Source organism: Oryza glaberrima, chromosome 12 (genome assembly GCF_000147395.1).
Source record: "Oryza glaberrima chromosome 12, OglaRS2, whole genome shotgun sequence".
Lineage (NCBI taxonomy): Eukaryota > Viridiplantae > Streptophyta > Magnoliopsida > Poales > Poaceae > Oryza > Oryza glaberrima.
In genome coordinates this window covers 22589573-22608276 of record NC_068337.1, presented here as the reverse complement: position 1 = coordinate 22608276, position 18704 = coordinate 22589573, and the positions used below count along the sequence as shown (strand labels likewise).

Below are 18704 nucleotides of genomic sequence, written 5' to 3'. Positions count from 1 at the left end.
ATATAGAAGCTCAAGTTGCTAAAAAATTCTTGGAAAACTTTGGTGAAGATAAGGTACACTTTTTGGCTCAATCAATTGCTGTACCTGACACTCACCTTGGACAAGGCTGTATTGGCTGTTGTTGGTTGTATGGCCCAAATGCAATTAGCACATTCCATTTACTAATAGCCATACTGCATATTGTGAGACCACTTTACATGGAAAATATTTTCACTAGGACTTCACATGTAGCAAAGAAATAGGCTACAGACTTGAAAGGTGTTGTGTTTGATTGGAATATACTGGGTATAGTGGTTCAAGAGGTCAATTACATTGAATTGATCTGTGACCGGGATTCGTATGGTTGTAGTGTTCAGAAGTGCTATCCTCAGTCTATTCTATTCATGCACAATGGTTGGTCTTTTGGTGGATTGCTTGATTGGAACTCTAAACAATACAAGAACAGTATGCTAATTGTGAACCCATTGGAACTCATGCAAGTACTGTTAGTGCCATTAGTGTGGGATCCAGATGCTGAGATGGGTCAGATTGTTAGCTACGCTCTACAACCAGAAAATTGTCAATTAACTACCTGCATGAGAGCACATTGCATTAAGCCAAGTGATTATGAGATCATCACTGCCAAAGAAAACCATGCTGCTGATGCTCCTAGACTGCTTATTGATGTAATGGAGGATGAAGGCAATACAGTTTGGACTTTAGAATTTTCAGTCAGTGGAGTGGTACAGAAGAAGCGTGATCTTTGGTTGTGTGCATTTGCTGTTAACAAGGACATGAAGGTTGTTATGTTCCTGCAGCAATATGGTTATGCAAACTTAGTAATTGTCAATTTATTGAGTGTTCCATGGGATCCAGGCGGCTCTCATTTGGCATTAGCTATTAAACAAGGAACTAGGCTTTCACTGTGGGCTATTACAAGCATTGGCTGGTTGTGTTTCCTATGGTCATATTGGCTACATTACAAGAGAAATAGTAACAGGGGAGATCAAGTGGGTGAAGCTTGCATAGCTTCGAGTCATCGGCTTGGGGACAAGCCGAATTTCAAGGGAAGGAGAATGTTAGGAGCCATGTGGGCTGCAATATGGGCTGGATTAGCTACTTTCCAAGAAGTCCAAGCAAGCCCAAGAGGCAACCATATATAAGTAGCAGCAGCACTTCCAGGAGGGGACGAACAGATTGATTGGCCAAGGCGGCGAACGGCGGCGGCGGCGACCTGGAGGTTGGCTGGCCTCTTTGTCGATCTCTCCTCTATCTCCCTTCTTCTCTACTAGTCTAGAAGCTACTAGAACCTTCTAGCCCTTGTATCCTTCCATCTTCCACCTCAAAACTACTCCACTATTGTAACAGACTTGGTTGTTCCCTGTGTTGGATTTGGCACTGCTATTTCTGAAATTACATTGTTGAGTGGGTCTCTAACACCTTCTTTGGGGTTCGAAGTGGATCCATCTGCCTTTGTGTCAACACCCGGCCATGGTTTGCAAGTACAATGTTTCCCCTTCTCGATACCGTCGTAAACGGATGCGACATGTTTACCACATCCATTCCAGGTGAACTTGCCACATTTGCTGCATTCCACCTTGAAGCACATCCTGTGCTCTTCTTCAGGTGCTCCTTTGGTGCGTGGTGGGCTGTGGCAAATGTTGGGATGTTCTTTTGGATAGGTTCCTCTGGTCTTCATGGATTTCAGCATTTTATAGCATCATATGCTGTTCTTCTTCTGAAGGAACAATGTACAAATACCCTATATATGCTGTTCAATGTAGTCTTTGACTCTTTGGTGATGGATACAATGTATGGATAATGTGTAAAATCTTGCAGTTAGTGAAACTGTAGATATTTCCTATGCTGATGCTTGGTATGTTGCCAATTTGCTTCATGTGTAAACAAGTCTGGGATGTTGTGTTCTTGTTGCCAAGCAAGATCAAACCACATTTTCTTGTGGTTGTATAGATGGTTCAACAACGAAGAGACCAAAGCTGTAAAAACTATCAACTTGAAATTTTTGTTTCTGTGCTAGTCCAACTTTAGCTATACAGCAAACGTTTTTTCAATTCGGCATATGAAATACTTTGCCATGTCTTAGAACTAGGCTAAGTAGCACACATTTCGACACATCAAAAAAATGTTAAATTCACATCAAATTCAGATTCCTCTTTGAATTACAAGTCAAATCGAGAGCTAAGCAAATCGCGGCATGGAGCCGTTGGTCGACGGCGAGCTCTGGTCGCTGACCCACACGTCCTGCACCGACACCGGCGACCCGACCTTCTTCACCGCGGCGTCGACGCCGTCGAAGCCGACGCCGACGTCGATCACCATGGGCGGGCGGCTGCCGGCTCCGGTCCGGGCTCCCGGCACGGACGCCGGCGCGGCGTCCCTGATCCGGGCGAGCTCGGCGGCGACCTCGCTCATGGCCGGCCTGACGTCCTTCTGGAACGCCAGGCACCGGAACGCGAGCTCGCTGACATGGCGGACGGAGCGCATCACCCACTCGTCGGCGCGGTCGACGAGCGCCGGGTCGACAATGTCGTCGACGCGCCCCTTCCCGATGCGGTCGAGCGCGAGCGACGCGAGGTTGACCTCCGCCGCGGGGCGGGCGAAGTCGACGACCTTCATGGCGGTGATGAGCTCGAGGAGGACGACGCCGAAGCTGTAGACGTCGCTCTTGTCGGAGAGGTGGAAGTTCTGGTGGTACTCCGGGTCGAGGTACCCCGGCGTGCCCTGCGGCGCCGTCGAGACGTGCGACAGCGACGCCTGGTCGAGGCGGCCGACGGCGCGGGAGAGGCCGAAGTCGGCGAGCCTGGGGCGGAAGTCGCCGTCGAGGAGGATGTTGCTGGACTTGACGTCGCGGTGGAGGATGGGCGGCCGCTTGGCGTGCAGGTAGGCGATCGCCGCCGCCGTCTCCGCCGCGACGCCGAGCCGCGCGCGCCACGGGAGCCCCCCACCGGCGAGGTGGTGGGCGAGCGTGCCGTTGGGGACGAACTCGTAGACGAGGATCTGCTCGCCGCGGTCTAGGCAGCAGCCGAGCAGGCGGACGAGGCCCGGGTGGCTCAGCGACGAGATGAGCTTCACCTCGTTGAGGAGCACCGCCACGGCGGCGGCGTCGTCGCCGTCGTCGTGCCGCCGCCGCATCCGCTTGATCGCCACCAGCGACGGCGAGCTCGCCGGCAGCTTGCCGACGTAGACCGTGCCGTAGGCGCCCGTGCCGAGGCGGTGCGTGTGGGAGAAGGAGTTGGTGGCGCGCGCCACCTCGTGGTACGAGTACACCGGCACGCCGCTCGACGACGCCGCCTCCGACAGCAGCCGCTTCGCCGCCAGCCTGTCGAAGCCGGACCGGCCGCCGCCGCCGCCGGATCGCCGGCAACGCGCGCAGCAGAGGAAGAGCACTCCGGCCGCCACCGTTCCCGCCAAGACACCTGAAATTAATTAATTAATTAATTAACCCAAGCAATCATGATAATTAGTTGGTCAAAGATTAAATAGTACTCTCCTAATTACACTTCCAGTCCACTGTAATTATGCTACTCCGCTCATAATACTCGTTGTTGTTTAGATAAGGGTAAAGTTAAACTTTAAAATATTTGATTATAAATTATTCTAAAAATATTCGTCTTTTAAATATGTTAACTACGTGTATAGAAAAGTATTTAAAAAGTACTTTACTAAAACCATATATTTCTTAACACTTATATATATATTATAATAAAAAAATAATGGTCAAAATTTGTTTTTTAGACCGTGCTCTTATCCAAAATAATAAGTATTATTAAACCGGGGGAGTAATTAGTTATTTGGTCAAAGATTAATTAGTCCTACACTCCTAATTACACTTCCAGTCTACTTAGTTCACTGTAATTATGCTAATTAATTTGGATTACTGCGAGCTAAATTTGACCTTTTCCACGAGGTACATCTTATGAAATTCTCATGACAATTATGCGCTTAACCCAAGTGTAAGTCAATCTTCTCATGCGGCAAAAACAAATACGCAGAATTGTTGGATGCAAAAGGGGGCGTTTTTTTTTTTTTTTTTGCTCCAAAGAATATTCTTGATTTTTTTTCCTTAGAGTTTCCAGGTCAGGAGTCAGCATGCATGGAAGCCATTCCACGTAAGTTGTAGAAATAAAAATTTACGACAAACTTGACTTGATCGCAACAATTTGACTCTACGCAGCGTCGTACACGATACTGTATTGTGACAGATTAACGTTATACGGAGTAAACTCCAACATGTATTAAAAAGAACAGTAAAACTCAAGCATAAGGCAAGGAGTAACATTTTTTTTTTTACCTCCAACTATGATAAGGATTTTCTTCGTAGAGCTCTTCTTAGCTGCAAAAATGGAGAGAAAAAAAAAATTGGTCAGACCTTCATATTTATTTCAGTTTGCAAAATATGGGCAGAATTGGCCATGCTGAACATCATAAATTGGATCAGGTTTTTGGTAGCAGTTGGTTGGTTTTCTGTTAAGAGCAAAATTGACTTGATTTATGACAAAATTGTCTCTCCACGTGAGGATAGCTCCCACCAAAATTGTCTATGCATTAAGATGAGAAAATTCAACAGATAAATTTTCCAAATACAGACCACTGAACCAAAAGAAGGTGGAATTCAATTTGAGTACTGATGCTTGAAAATTTGGTGTTTTTCTTCTAAAAATAACTAAATTCCGGTCAAAGAGTTTGATGAGGCTATTTATTGCCGTAGGCATTGATCGGTATCATCAGATGCATCATGTCAAAATGTGACAAACTAATATGCTGATTTATGCAGACAATTCTTGTTGTTCAAACCAAAGTCGCCATCTTTGAAAATCGCACGCTTACAGCTATACAAAATCGGCAGCTATTTCTCTCATAAGGCTATTTTGAAGCACAACAATTTTACTGAACTATTAACTCATTACTTAAAAATTGCAGCAAAATTCCTCTGTTCCTAATAAAAGGTTTTAGTTGGTCTGAAACTCATTTCTTCCCTTACCAAATCGATCGGCTTATAATTTTATAATTATAAAATGTGGGAGTATCTCAAAATACTGCTACAGTTTTGAATAAAAAACTTTCAGATGTAACTATGATATAATTTAATGTAACTGCATTATAATCGTATTATAACTATATTGTAACTACAATATAATTTATATAAAACTTACATTAAACCACGGTTTAGTTAGTTAGCACTAGTATCTTAATTACACGTGACATGTGTGAAAACTTATTTTTAATATTTTTTCTCTTCCTGTACAAATCTCGAGAAGATCCGATTGCCACGACTCTAAAATTTCTTTTGACAAGAAAAACATACGAAAGTTTTCTAGCAAATCCGAAAAATGCAATCCACTTTTCCAATGAAATTCCAAACAGACCAAAGCAAAGCAGAGCCCCTAGATTGTCTCGCGCGTGATTGACCGCACCGATGACTTTCATGAATGGAGCTGACGTGGAGCGCCGGGAAGTGGGCCCCACCCACCTACGACGGCCGAAAGCTATAGAGAGAACTCACCGGGAAAGTGGCATCCTTCGCCGGCGGCGAACCCGTCGCCGTCCATCCCCTCCAGACACCTGCACTGGTGGCCCCACGCCCCGCTCGGGGTCCGCACGTCGTGGCACGTCGCGTTCGCCGCGCACAGCCCGACGAGGTCAGCGGCGGCGGCGCTGTGGTTGCTGCAGTTCCCGTTGACCCACCACCCCATCTCCGCCACGGCGATCTCCAGCGTGAACACCCCATCGTTCGTCGTCTCGCCGTACACGGATGTCAGCAGGTTGTCGCATCTAGGCTCCTCGACCTTGTTCCACTGCGCGAACAGGCCCACACCCTTCGCCATGTCCGCCTCCGTCGACATCGTCGGGATGCACGTCACCGGCGACGACGCGGTTCCGTTGCCGCCGCCGCCGCCGCACTTCGCTGTGGTGAGCATCGAGGACATGGCTTCGGCGGGGACGCTGCAGCTGTTGTTCTTCGCGTTCTGACAGCCGCGGACGAACAGGCCGGTGCTCGACGACACGCCGTAGTTGGCGCCGGTGAGCCACAGCCTCGCGTCGGAGACGGTGCGGTTGCAGGAAGGCAGGAGGGAGACGACGAAGGTGGAGGCGGTCGAGTTGAACGACTTGCCGACGACGGCGTACGACAACGGCTCCATGGTCGTCGACGTGCCGTTGGTCGGGCGGAGCAGCGCCGCCGTGGAGTTGCCCTCGTCGCAGGCCAGCAGGATGGGGCAGTCGCCGGAGAAGCCGAAAGGGTAGGGGACATCCAACCCACCGCACTTCCTCCTGCACCGCTCATCTCCGCCGGTGGCGGCGGCGGCGGGGCTGGCGGAGAGAGCTCCATAGGGGAGAATCAAGGGGAATTGCACGCCGACGCAGAGGAGGAGGAGGAGGCGGCCGCCGGCGAGGTGCATCTTGAGTTTGGCTAGCTCGGCAGGCGAGCGAAACTAATATTTCAGCCACCGGGAAGGAATTGGCTGGAGCATATATGTTGAAATGTTTGAATGGACCTGGGGTTGCGGTGGCTAAAGCTTTGATTAGTCAAGCAAAACATGGTCAATCTAGAGAGTACGTAATTTTAAGAACGACCATATCCTTGTGAGTACCATTTTTGCTCTCATTTTACTTTTCTTTTACTACACGAGGGAGGGGCAATATGGAAGGTAATTCCATGGGCCTAGCTTCTACACCTTCCGTTCAAGAAAAACCCCAAATTTAATCCTAGCTACAAAACTTAACACACATGTACTCACATTCATAGTTAGGATTGATTTTTTTTAATGGGATGGGTGGAATACCTCTTTATCTTGAGAAAAAAAAACTAATGGTTAACTTAAAACCTCTTTGTCTTGAAAAAAAAATAATATAACTGTTAACTTAGGATCATGAGAGTAAATATAAAATAGATCAAAATAAAAATTTAAGGACATGTAAGGATATGATTAAGGAGGTAAAGAGAAACTCTAGGAGGCGCACAAGGAACTTTGTCTTATTTTTTATTTTGTCTTCACTATTTTACTATAACAACTACTCTCTCATTTTTTACACGCTTACTTCCAAAACTGCTAAACGATATTATTTTTAAAAGAATTATAAAGGAAAGTTGTTCTAAATATATATTTTCAAGTCTTTAGCTAATACTTAATTAGAGCCTGTTTGGCATAGCCTGGAGCTCATCCAAACAGTTTCAGCTCCACTAAAAATAGGAGTAGAGTTGGATGGAGCTCTCTTACAAAATGAATTAGAGATGTGGAGCTGGGTTTAGGCAGCTACATAACTCCACTATAGATCTAACTCCTGAAGCTAAATTTAGAAGTTGGACCTCTACCAAACAGGTTAATTACTCGTTTTCGCCTTTTCGGTGTAGAGGGGATAACATCCCAACCTTGAGGTTTGAACTGATCTTTAGACATCTTTATACAGAGACTGGGTCATGGAGTGCCTAAGGCTTAGGGTCAAAAGCCCATGGGCCACAACACTTCTTTCCATTTTAGGCCGAGTTCTTCACAAATTGATGGAGGCTGGCTCGAGTCTTAACTTTAAGCTAGGTCGATTTTTAATGTTAACTCATTTTTTTTGGCAAGTTACTTTTCTCGTTCATTAATAGACGCGTACAAAACATGCAGTTAAATTTTGAAACCAAACAAAAATTATAGTTCAATATATGAAAATAGAATTAGTAGCTACTTCCTCCGTTTTATATTATAAGATTTTCTAGTAGATATTTGTAAAAAAATATACACATTAATATTTTAAATACTTTTCTGAACACATGATTAAAAGCAAAATGATCAAATATGTAGATGCTGTACTGTCGACATATTAAAGAACGAGTAATCGACCTATGATGTAGCAGCCTAGCAGGTTGAATTCAAATGTGAGAAGCCATGCTAGAAAAATTGGTGGTTTCTCCCAAAAAGAAATAATGGCAGGTCAAAGAGTTTGATGTGGCTATTTATTTATTTTTTTTGACGTGAGATGTGGCTATTTATCACCGTAGGCATCAGCATCATCAGATGCATCGTGTCAAAAGTATGACTAGTTGACAATCATATTTTTTTGCAAACAATTTCTGTTGATCAAATTAATCAAATCGCCATTTTTGAAAATCTCACACCTATAGCTCTACAAATTTGTCAGGTATTTTCCTCACAGTTCTTTTTAAAGTATTTCTCTCACAAAAAAATTTTACGGCTCCTTGAACTTTTTTTAAAATTTCTTTTCCAAATCGATCAACTAAATTTAACCTTAACGTTTTCTATAAAATGCACTCCACTGTCACTCTGTCAGCTAGCTTTAGGTGCGAAACTGTGAACTAGTACATGATTAGATTAGCTCGCGCGTGATTGACCGCAGCAACGACTTTCGCGAGTGCTGCTGACGTGGAACGCTGGGGAGTGGGGCCCACTCACCTACACCGCTCGAAAGCTTAGAGAGGAGATATATCAGGAGAGGACTCACCGGCAAAGTAGCATCCCTCGCCGGCGGCGAACCCGTCGCCGACCATCCCTTGCAGGCACTTGCACTGATGCCCCCACCCGCCGGTCGGTGTCTGCACGTTGAGGCACGTCGCGTTCGGCGCGCACCGCCAGGCGAGGTCGCCGCCGCCGCCGCCGTGGGTGCAGTTCCCGTTGACCCACCACCCCATCTCCGCCACCGAGAACTCCAGCGAGAACACCCCCTCCCGTGTGTCACCGTACACGGACGTCAGCAGGTTGTCGCAGCTAGGTTCCTCGAGCTTCTTCCACTCCGCGAACAGGCCTACTATCCCCGACCCCGACGACGACTCTGGCTTTGCTGGGTCCGGCGCCGGCGAGGTCGACGTGACGCAAGTCAGCGCCGACGCGGTTGTGTTGCCTTCGGCGCCGCAGCTCGCCGTGGGGACCATCCTGGACATGGTTTCGGCGGGGATGCTGCAGTTGGTGGCGTTCGAGGCGCTGCTGTTTCTATGGCAGTCGCCGCGGAGGAACAGGCCGGTGCGCGACGACACGCCGTAGTTGGCGCCAGAGAGCCACCGCCTCGCCTCGGAGACGGTGCGGCTGCAGGACGGCGGGAGGGCGACGACGAACGTCGACCTGCTGGCGTTGAAGTTGCTGGCGGTATACGAGTACGACGAGGTCGTCGTCGTGGCGTTGCCGCCGCCGCCGCCGCCAGGGAGGATCAACGCGGCCGTGGAGTTGCCGGCGTCGACGCAGGCCAGCAGGATGGGGCAGCTGCCGGAGAATCCCAGAGGGTAGGGGACAACCAACCCGCCGCACTGCCGCCTGCACCGCTCGCCGCCGCCGCCGGGGGCCGAGAGAGCCCCATCGGGAGGAATCAAGAACAGGTGCACGCAGAGGAGGAAGACGAAGCCGCCGGCGAGGCGCATCTCTAGCTACTAGACTATACTTGAGAGGTAGCTTAGCTAACTCGGCAAGCGAGCCTAATGTTTCAGCCACTGGGGACGAACGATTTTGGCTGGAGCTGTTGCTTCTTGAATGGGCTGAGTGGTGGTGGACTGGTGGGTGATCCGGTGATGGACTGATGGTGGCTAAGCTTGATTATTAGTCAGGCAAAATCATGGTCAAATTGGTCATGGAGTATCTTGAAAATGACCATCCTTTGTTATGATTTTGTGCTCTCGTTTTACTTTTACTTTTTTCCTTTAGCTAGATTGTTTTTGTTGCTGTTTTGACTGCTGGTGATTTATGTTCATACGTAAATCCGTGGGTTTGATCTTACTCTCTCCTGTTGACCTTGGGGTCATGTCGGTATTAGTAATTCTCATTACTTCAACCTTCTAGACTTTTTTCTTGTTAGTTTTTCTTATATTTGATCAAACTTATAGAAAAATTTAGTAACACTTACAGCATTAGATTAGTCTCATTATATATTTTGATAATATGTTTGCTTTATGTTAAAAATATTATTATATTTTTCTATAAACTAAATAAAAAAGTTTGATTAGAAAATAGTTAAAGCGACTTATAGTGTAAAATGAATAGAATACATGTTTCCAAGTGTGACTTTTTTTCTATCCAAACTACTCTAAGTTTGATTAAACTTATAAAAAATATAGTAGTATTTTTAACACAAAACAAACATATTATCAAAATATATATATTTGATGTTAAATTTTATGAAACTAATTTCATATGTCCCCAGCGGCGGTGGCGGCGGCGGCGGCGGCTGGGGACGGCATGGATGGCAGCAGCGGTGGCGGCTGGGACGGCGCGGACGGCGGCGGCGGTCGCAGCTGGGGACGGCGCGGACGATGGCGGCGGTCGTGCCTGGCTCCAGCGCGGACGGCGGCGGCGATCATTGCTGGCTCCAGCGCGGACGGCGATGGTGGTCGTGGCTGGTTCCAGCGCGGACGATGGCGGCTGTCACGGCTGGTGATGCGCGCGGACGGCGGCGGTGGTCGCGGCTGGCTCCAGCACCTCTCTCCTGCGTGCCGTCGCTGTTCACGAGTGCCCCCGCCGCAGCCTTCTTGCTCTAGCCAGGGGGAGAGAGAGAGATGGGGTGGGAAGGGGAGTGGTGGGGCCCACGAATAGCCAGGCAGAGAGAGTCTCCAAGTTTGGCCAGTGAGGAATGAGATTTGGCCATCCGATGTCTTGGCTAGTCGGATGGAGAGACTGTTGGAGGGTATTTTTCTCCCATACTTACTAAATTTTAGCTTGGCCAGCCATTTAGCCATTCTAGTTGCTCTTTAGATACGGCTAAATAGAGACGGCACCAGGCCTAGGATCAAAAGCACATGGGCCGTGACACTTTTTCTTAATCATAGTGGACCAAGCTCTTGACAAATAAATGTACCGTAGCCCAAATCTTGATTTTAGTCTATGTCTATATCTACCATTAACTAACTTATCTATCTACTATATATTATTTTATTTTTTCAGATAATATCTATTTTTTTATAGTTCACCGACTACAGTCCTACAAACCTTATTCATCAAATCCGATGATCTAAATTCATGGAGTCCAATGGCCGGCTCTGATCGCCCACGTCTCCCCCTTAGACTCCCCTCCCCGCACCCATCCTCTCACGCAGACGACACCGCCTCCACCCTCCTCTATCTTGCACTCACCCGCCGTCGCTGCCTTTGCCCTCCTCTCTCTCGCACTCACCCGACATCGTCGACGCCCTACCCAGCGTAGATCACCATCGCGCGTCCCTCCGTCGTCATCGCATCCCTCCCACGCCATCCCTCCACGGTGAACTTCTTCCGTTCATTAATACTCCCTAGACTTGTATATGACATGTAGTTAAATTTGAAAATAAATAAAATGGTTTAATATACGAAAATAGCATTGGTAGCTAGAGACTTGTAAAAAAAACCATTAATATTTTAATGCCTTTTCTGAATAGGTGATTAAAAGTGAAATGACCAAATGTGTTGGATGTTATACTATTGATGTACTGCCTCCGTCCCAAATTAGTGGTTGCTTTCACTTTTTTTAACGTTTAAATATTCATATTATTTAAAAAATTAGTGTAAATATAAAAAAAGATAAGTCATACTTAAAGTATTTTGTTATAATAAAACAAGTTACAAACAAAATAAATAATATTTTCATAATTTTTTTAATAAAACGAATTATCAAACATTATAAATAAAAACTCAAAGCGACAAAAGCGAGACGGAGGTATTAAACAACGAGTAATCAACGGAGTAGTAGCCGGTTGAATTCAACTTTAAGAAGCGATGCTAAATTATCACAGTAGGCATCAGCATCATTAGATGCGTCTTGTCAACCAGCCACATCCTTTGGCTTAAACGGCCAAAGAATAAGCCAAAATTTAAATTTTTATTAATTTTGAAAACGTAATTTTTGTTAATGATGGCTTTTAAGTCGCTACGAACAAATCTACAAAAGTTTTACTTATAAATTAATTTTAATTTTCTAATAAGCCAAATAAGCCATTTTGGGTAAAACGGGCAACCGATGGGAGCCAAAGTATGACAAGCTGACAGTATGATTTTTGCAAACAATTTCTGTTGTTCAAATTAATCAAATCGCCATTTTTGAAAACCTCACACTTACAGCTCTAAAAACTTGTAGTATTAATTTCACTCACCGTTTCTTTTTAAAAGTATTTCTCTAATAAAGATTTTAGGGCCTTTTGGACTTATTTAGGTTGTGTTCTTTTCCCCTCTTTTCCAACTCATTTCCTCGTTTTTCACGCGCACGTTTTTCAAACTGCTAAACGGTGCATTTGTTATAAAAGTTTTCTATATGAAAGTTGATTTAAAAAATCATATTAATCTTTAAGTTTTTTTAACTAATACTTAATTAATCCCCCATAATCGTGCGCTTCGTTTTTCGTGTCAGGAGACCTTGCCTCCGAACACAGGCTAAAGTTCTTTCCAAATCGATCAACTATATTTAACATTAACGTTTTATAAAATTCACTCCACTGTCAGCTAGCTCTAGGTGCGAAATTGTGAACTATTGATTAGATTAGCTCGCGCGTGATTGACCGCAGCAACGACTTTCGCGATTGCTGCTGACGTGGCAGGCGAGGCCGTGGGCCCTATTCACCTACAACGCCCGAAAGCTTAGAGAGTGGAGGACTCACCGGAAAGGTTGCATCCGTCGCCGGCGGCGAACCCGTCGCCGGTAAACCCCGGCAGGCACTTGCACTGGTGGCCCCACTCGCCTCCCGGGGTCTGCACGTCGTGGCACGTCGCGTTCGCCGCGCATCGCCCGGCGAGGTCGCCGCCGGCGGCGGCGCTGTTTTTGCAGCTCCCGTTGACCCACCATCCCAGCTCCGCCACGGCGAGCTCCAGCGCGAACACCCCCTCCGGCGTCTCCCCGTAGAAGGCGGACGTCAGCAGGTTGTCGCACCGGGGCTCCTCGACCGTGTCCCACCGGGCGAACATGCCGACGCCGAGCGCCTCGGCCGTGGAGTTGGGCGGGATCGAGGCGATGCACGTCAGGGACGACGCCGACGCGGCCTCGTCCCCGCCGGCGCACTGCGCCGTGCGGAGCATCTTGGACATGACCTCGGCGGGGACGCTGCAGGCGGTGGCGCCCGTCGCGTTGCGGCAGCCGCAGCGGAGGAACATGCCGGTGCGCGACGACACGCCGTAGTTGGCGCCGGAGAGCCGCCGCCTCGCCCCGGCGACGGTGCGGTTGCACGCCGGCGGGAGGGAGACGACGAAGGTGGAGGCGGTCCGGTTGAACGAGGAGGCCACGACGGTGTACGACTCCGCCGCCGTATCCGCAGCGGCGTTGTCTGGGAGGATCAGCGCCGCCGTCGAGCCGCTCTCGTTGCAGGCCAGCTTGATGGGGCAGCTGCCGGAGAAGCCGAATGGGTAGGGGACGGCATCCAACCCGCCGCACTGCCGCCTGCACCGCTCGCCGCCGCCGGCAGCAGGGCTGGCGGAGAGAGCTCCATCATCGGGAATAGTCAAGAGGAGGAGGAGGAGGAGGAGGCCGCCGGCGAGGCGCATCTCTAGCTGCTAGCCTAATCGACAAGACTTGAGGTAGCTTAGCTAACTCGGCAAGCGAGCGAGCGAGCTAGCTTAATATTTCAGCCACTGGGGACGAAGAGCCCCCATCAGTTCACCCGATAAACCAAAGCAAAATGTCAAAATTTAAATTTTCGAATTTAAATTTTAAGTTAGTTTTAAGATATTTTCAATATAATTTGTTTTAACATTGACTTTTAAGTCGCTATAGATACATATATAAAATTTTACCTATAAATTAATATTTATTTTCTAATAGATTGTTTGGACTTATTACAAAATATATAGGCAGCTCGAACGATTTTAGCTCGAGCTGTTGCTCGTTGAATGGGCTGAGTGGTGGTGGGTGATGGACTGATGGTGACTAGAGCTTGATTGGCAAAACATGGTCAAATTGGTCATGGAGTATCTTGAAAATGACCATGCATCCTTTGCTATCGTTTTACTTTACTTTTTTTTTGTTTTAGCTTAGATTGGTTTTGTTGCTATTTTGACTGCTGCCGATTTATGTTCATACGTAAATCCGTGGGTTTGATCTTACTCTCTCCAGTTGACCTTGGGGTCATGTTGGTATTAGTAGTTCATTAGAACAATATACTAGTTGTTTTAGTACTGTTGGAATAGAAGAATATTCCCACGGATTTTCCCACGAAATTCATGAATCAAAGTTCAAACTATACTTGAATGAAAAGTTTTCTCGCATTTCAAACAGGACCACACAAAACAAATGATCCTTCATTTTTGTATCTGAGCTGTCATCTCTCGTCGTCTCTGTCGCCCAATCACTACTCATCCCCTAGTATTTCACTATCGTTTTTATTTTATTTTATTTTTACCGTGACATGAACATCACGCAACCGTGTTGAAATAGAGATAAATAAGAACAAACTAAGCATGTCAATTAAGGTGGTGTTTGGATCCATAGACTTAACTTTAGTCTCTGTATTTACATACTAATTTAGAGTATTAAATATAGACTATTTACAAAACTAATTACATCAATAAAAGCTAATTTGCGAGATAATTTTTTTAAACCTAATTAATCCATAATTAAAGAATATTTACTGTAGCGTCACATAGGCTAATCATGAATTAATTGGGCTCAATAGATTCGTCTCGCGAATTGGTCCAAGATTATAGATGGATTTTATTAATAGTCTATGTTTAATATTTATAATTAGTATTCAAACATCCGATATGATAGTGACTTAAAAGTTTTAGTCCCATTTAAACTGGGTCTAACTAAAGTCACACAAGATTTTAAGTTCATGGACATACGTACGAGAAGAGATAGAAACGTAGTAATAACAAAACAAAAAAAGAAGAGTCGAGAATCTCCCTACAGTGATTTCCGATTGATGCCATCATATCAACAAGGTCGTAACTCTCATTAAACATACTTGATAAATCAATCAATCAATTAACTACATACAAGTGGTTATATTTGCGTCATTAGAGACTAAAGAATATTATTTCATATAGAAAAGATAGGGACCTACGCACCTACTATACTTCCACTCAATTTCTCCTTTTCCTTTTACCTTCGGTTTGCCTAAGCCTAGAAGTTGACAGACCTAGTTGACTATCAGGAAACAACTTGTGGTAATTTTTTTTTTACCTTTTTTGGTATCGATCTCATCTCACCATAGCTGCTCAAACATCTTGAAATAGCTTGGTTGCCAAATTATCCTATATTTCACAAATTAAATTGTTTTAGAAAACATGTTGTTAATTAAAACCTCCAAATTATTAATTCGCTAATATAAAATATGATATGTCAAAATAGCATGGATCATAAAACACTTTCATACAATTATATCTTTTAATAATTTTTGCAAATTAAAGATACGATTTAAAGAGAAATGATCAAACATGTTGTATACAATGTGATATTGGTATATGCCAAATAAAAAGGAACGGCTAGTGTCCATTTTTTTTCACCAGAGTACCAATACGGAGTACCAAAAGGAGTATTCTGTATCAGCTTTTGGTACTTACTCCAGCATAGTGTAGTGCACAAAGAAACGAACTGAATGGCGTTTAGCAATGATTGATGTCCCATTCACTCTGTTTTCTTTTTTATTAAATCATCCCAGGGATAGCTGGGATATATAGCTTGGTTGTTTGATGTGGCTGAAAAACATTCGGCATATCTCTGTCCGTGATGGCACCCTTTATCAATCAGATAATCGATCACGCGTTGCGTAAGTGATCAATAAACCTTTCAAACCAAATGCTACTGGTCAAAATTAAGCTCTAGCTACTATATCTAGATAGACTCCTGATTAGAGTTCTGTTCTCTTAACTAGACCCTCCTTGAAGAGTTCTGATAACTGTAGCTAGCAGAATGTAATCTACAGCTAGATTGTCATTTAGATTGTGTAAATATGTAGTTATAAAATTTAGAAAATAAATTAAAAACTAGAAGATAGAAAATTCAGTTTTTCTACATTACCATTAACTACTTATCAGAATTTTAAGCTTCCCAAATAAGATATAAGTGTGATTAAAGTTTTAAAAGCTTGACCAAATATGATTGCCGAACATCATTTTTTTTTTTTACCGTAGGGAATGATAAATATGGTAATTGCTTTCCTTTTCAACTGTATGTCGATTGGAACGTTTGTCTTTCGATAATGACATGGTTGTCCTACAACGACTCAATGATTCAATGAACTATAGTTACTTTAGACGACATAGAAAAACCAATCAAATTTATGTTTTTGAATTAATATAATCCCAAGCCGTCAGATTATCAAACAGCTGCTAGATGAGACAAAGTCTATCAGTACTGTGGGCTTACGTACTTGGGTGTAACTAACTAAACTAAGCCGATTGATCTGGTACGACATGCTGCCATATCGATGGTTCAGATTTTGGTTAGAATTAATTAGCTTAATTGCATCGGCACGGACCCAATCATTGCGACATTTATGTAACACAAGATTTCTCTCCGTGGCGTGCATGTGTCGTCACTCTCAATGTGTGTCCATGTGATGATGTGTACATGACGATCGATGAGCAATTAAGCGTTGATCTTGGAAGGCCATCAACTTAAGGACATGTTATTTTCCTCTTAATGGATTAATAATTCACCGGCACACTTTGTAAACTCTCAAACAGTACATGATTCTTTCTTTTTTTAAAAAAAAAAACTTTAACCTTATAGATGAATTTGTTAAAACATTAATTTAAGTCCACTTTGTAACTTAATTAATTCATTTATCTCTTCAGATAATTAGAGATTGAGATACATTTGATAGTGCAGTGACAATAAGTATACGGTTTTAATTCTGAGGTCCGTCCCTCCAAATTTCTTTATTTTTAATCTTCATACAATTATCACAAATCATATATCGGAATAAAAGAACACCACCCTTAAATTATAAATCAAGGTGGGCACAGCCACGCCATTGTCGTGTTCCCGATGAGGTTGGCGTATATACGTCATCGGGTTTGATCGGTCGGTTGCGATTGCATCATGCGCAGTGTGCGACGCGCTACCTTGCGTGACGGCTCCGCGCGCCTCCCTCGCCGTACGGCACGTATCGAGATGAGTCACACACGGGTCACGCTTCAGAGTTCACACCTACTACGAATCAGCACGTACGTACAAGAGCACTGTTCACATTTCGTTTTGGGTAGCCTAGTGAGATGGATTTCACGAATTTCAAACGAAGTTCACGTAGGCCGCGATGAATCTGCGGGTGTATTTAGTTTCACGCTAAAATTAAAAATTTGGTTGAAATTGAAACGATGTGATAAAAAGATTAGAAGTTTGAAGAAATGGTTTAGAACTAAACAAGACCTCGAATGAAATTCGGTAAAAGTAACCGAGGGGGTTGATTTGGGAGAGGTTCTCAGAATTTATTTTTGTACGGACCGAGTGGTAGGTTATTTATAATGGAATATGTTGATCATATTTGGGGTGTGTTTAGTTCATGCTAAAATTAGAAGTTTGATTGAAATGAAATGATGTGATTGAAAAGTTGGAAATTTGTGTGTAGGAAAATTTTGATGTGATGGAAAAGTTAGAAGTTTAAAGAAAAAGTTGGGAACTAAACCAGGCCATGAATGGGTGCCTGTATTTATACCTAATCATCCTTTCGGTAATAAGTGACGTACCAATAAGTAACGAGACGTCTTTGATGACTTCGTCAATCTTAAGGTATATTGGTTTAGTCTTCGAATATGTTTATTGAATAGAGTGTATCTACGTCTGTGTATTCATACGTGTAAGTGACCACGTGTGTATACGAGCGCCCACATCTATACCGTGTATCGGAAAGAAATAAAATTCTAGACGACAAAAGTTAACATCTAACTAGTGCTTCTTACACATATACAGATGGATGCTATAGAAATCTCACGTGATGGAACCAACCCATCCGAGTCCAAGTATCAGAGGGGGGTGTTTGGATACTCCAAATTAGCATTCAAACATCCAATATGATAGGGGCTAAAAAGTTTTAGAGCATCTAAACAGAGCCTCAGACTTAATACATATATTTGCATCTACGATTAATTATTCTTTCAGTGGTACGTGATGTACATATCGACAACGAGACGTTCGTGACAATTTCGTCGATCTTAATATATGTCCGTTCATTTTTCAATAATGTTTAAAAGGTAGGACATACATGTATATGTTTACAGGGGACGAGTATACGCGCGTTATTACCGCTGGAAAAAATCAATCAATTATAACCAGGGGAAGAACCACGTCAAGTAGTGATCGTGGGGTTGTTTCGTGGCCCATGAACCCACCTACTACGGGCGGCCGTGGGCCCACTAAGTTCGAGTGGGCCATGTTGGGCTTATTATGTTGTTCCACACAACTTCCACGCTCACCCAACCACACGGTCCACACCAACCCACGCCCTTGGACGCACTTGTAGGAGGAATGATCTTGTGAATGTGAGATCTCTTCTAGAACTGACATAGATATATGTGCAACACATATGAACACAAATATACTGATCTACACTTTGGAAACCTCGAATTGAAACATATCCAATTTGACTCCCTAGAATATATGTAGAATCTCGCATCACTTAACCGTAAAATCAGGTATAATATCTCCAAATGTTAAAACCGGTATGAAGTAACTCCCTTGATAATATTGACCGTGGTTTTCGCTGACGTGGCACATTGACCCTAGTCAAACCAGCAAACGATGCAATGAATGCAAAAACAAAAAGTTAAAATGCATTGTCCCGCATGTAAGTGAGGTACCCTTCCTTTCTACTGGCCCTCTTTCTC

The 18704-nt window shown here is 44.5% G+C and overlaps 1 protein-coding gene across 6 annotated transcripts; it reads right to left on the bottom strand.

The window, feature by feature from the left end:
- Positions 1-1890: 1890 nt before the first annotated feature.
- LOC127756481 (wall-associated receptor kinase-like 14) lies at positions 1891-13531 on the bottom strand. 6 transcript variants are annotated; one of them, XM_052281815.1, is made up of 4 exons: positions 12548-12687; positions 5504-6509; positions 4292-4333; positions 1891-3416 (listed from the first exon to the last, which is right to left on the bottom strand). In XM_052281815.1, the coding sequence occupies exons 2-4, from the start codon at positions 6396-6398 to the stop codon at positions 2179-2181; spliced, it is 2175 nt and encodes a 724-aa protein (XP_052137775.1). In that variant the 5' UTR covers positions 6399-6509; positions 12548-12687; the 3' UTR covers positions 1891-2178. The 6 variants fall into 6 exon arrangements, with proteins under 6 accessions (XP_052137775.1, XP_052137776.1, XP_052137777.1 ...); XM_052281816.1 differs by having other exon boundaries at positions 5504-6494; positions 12548-12675; XM_052281817.1 differs by lacking the exon at positions 12548-12687 and adding an exon at positions 8446-8504 and having other exon boundaries at positions 5504-6494.
- Positions 13532-18704: the final 5173 nt, after the last annotated feature.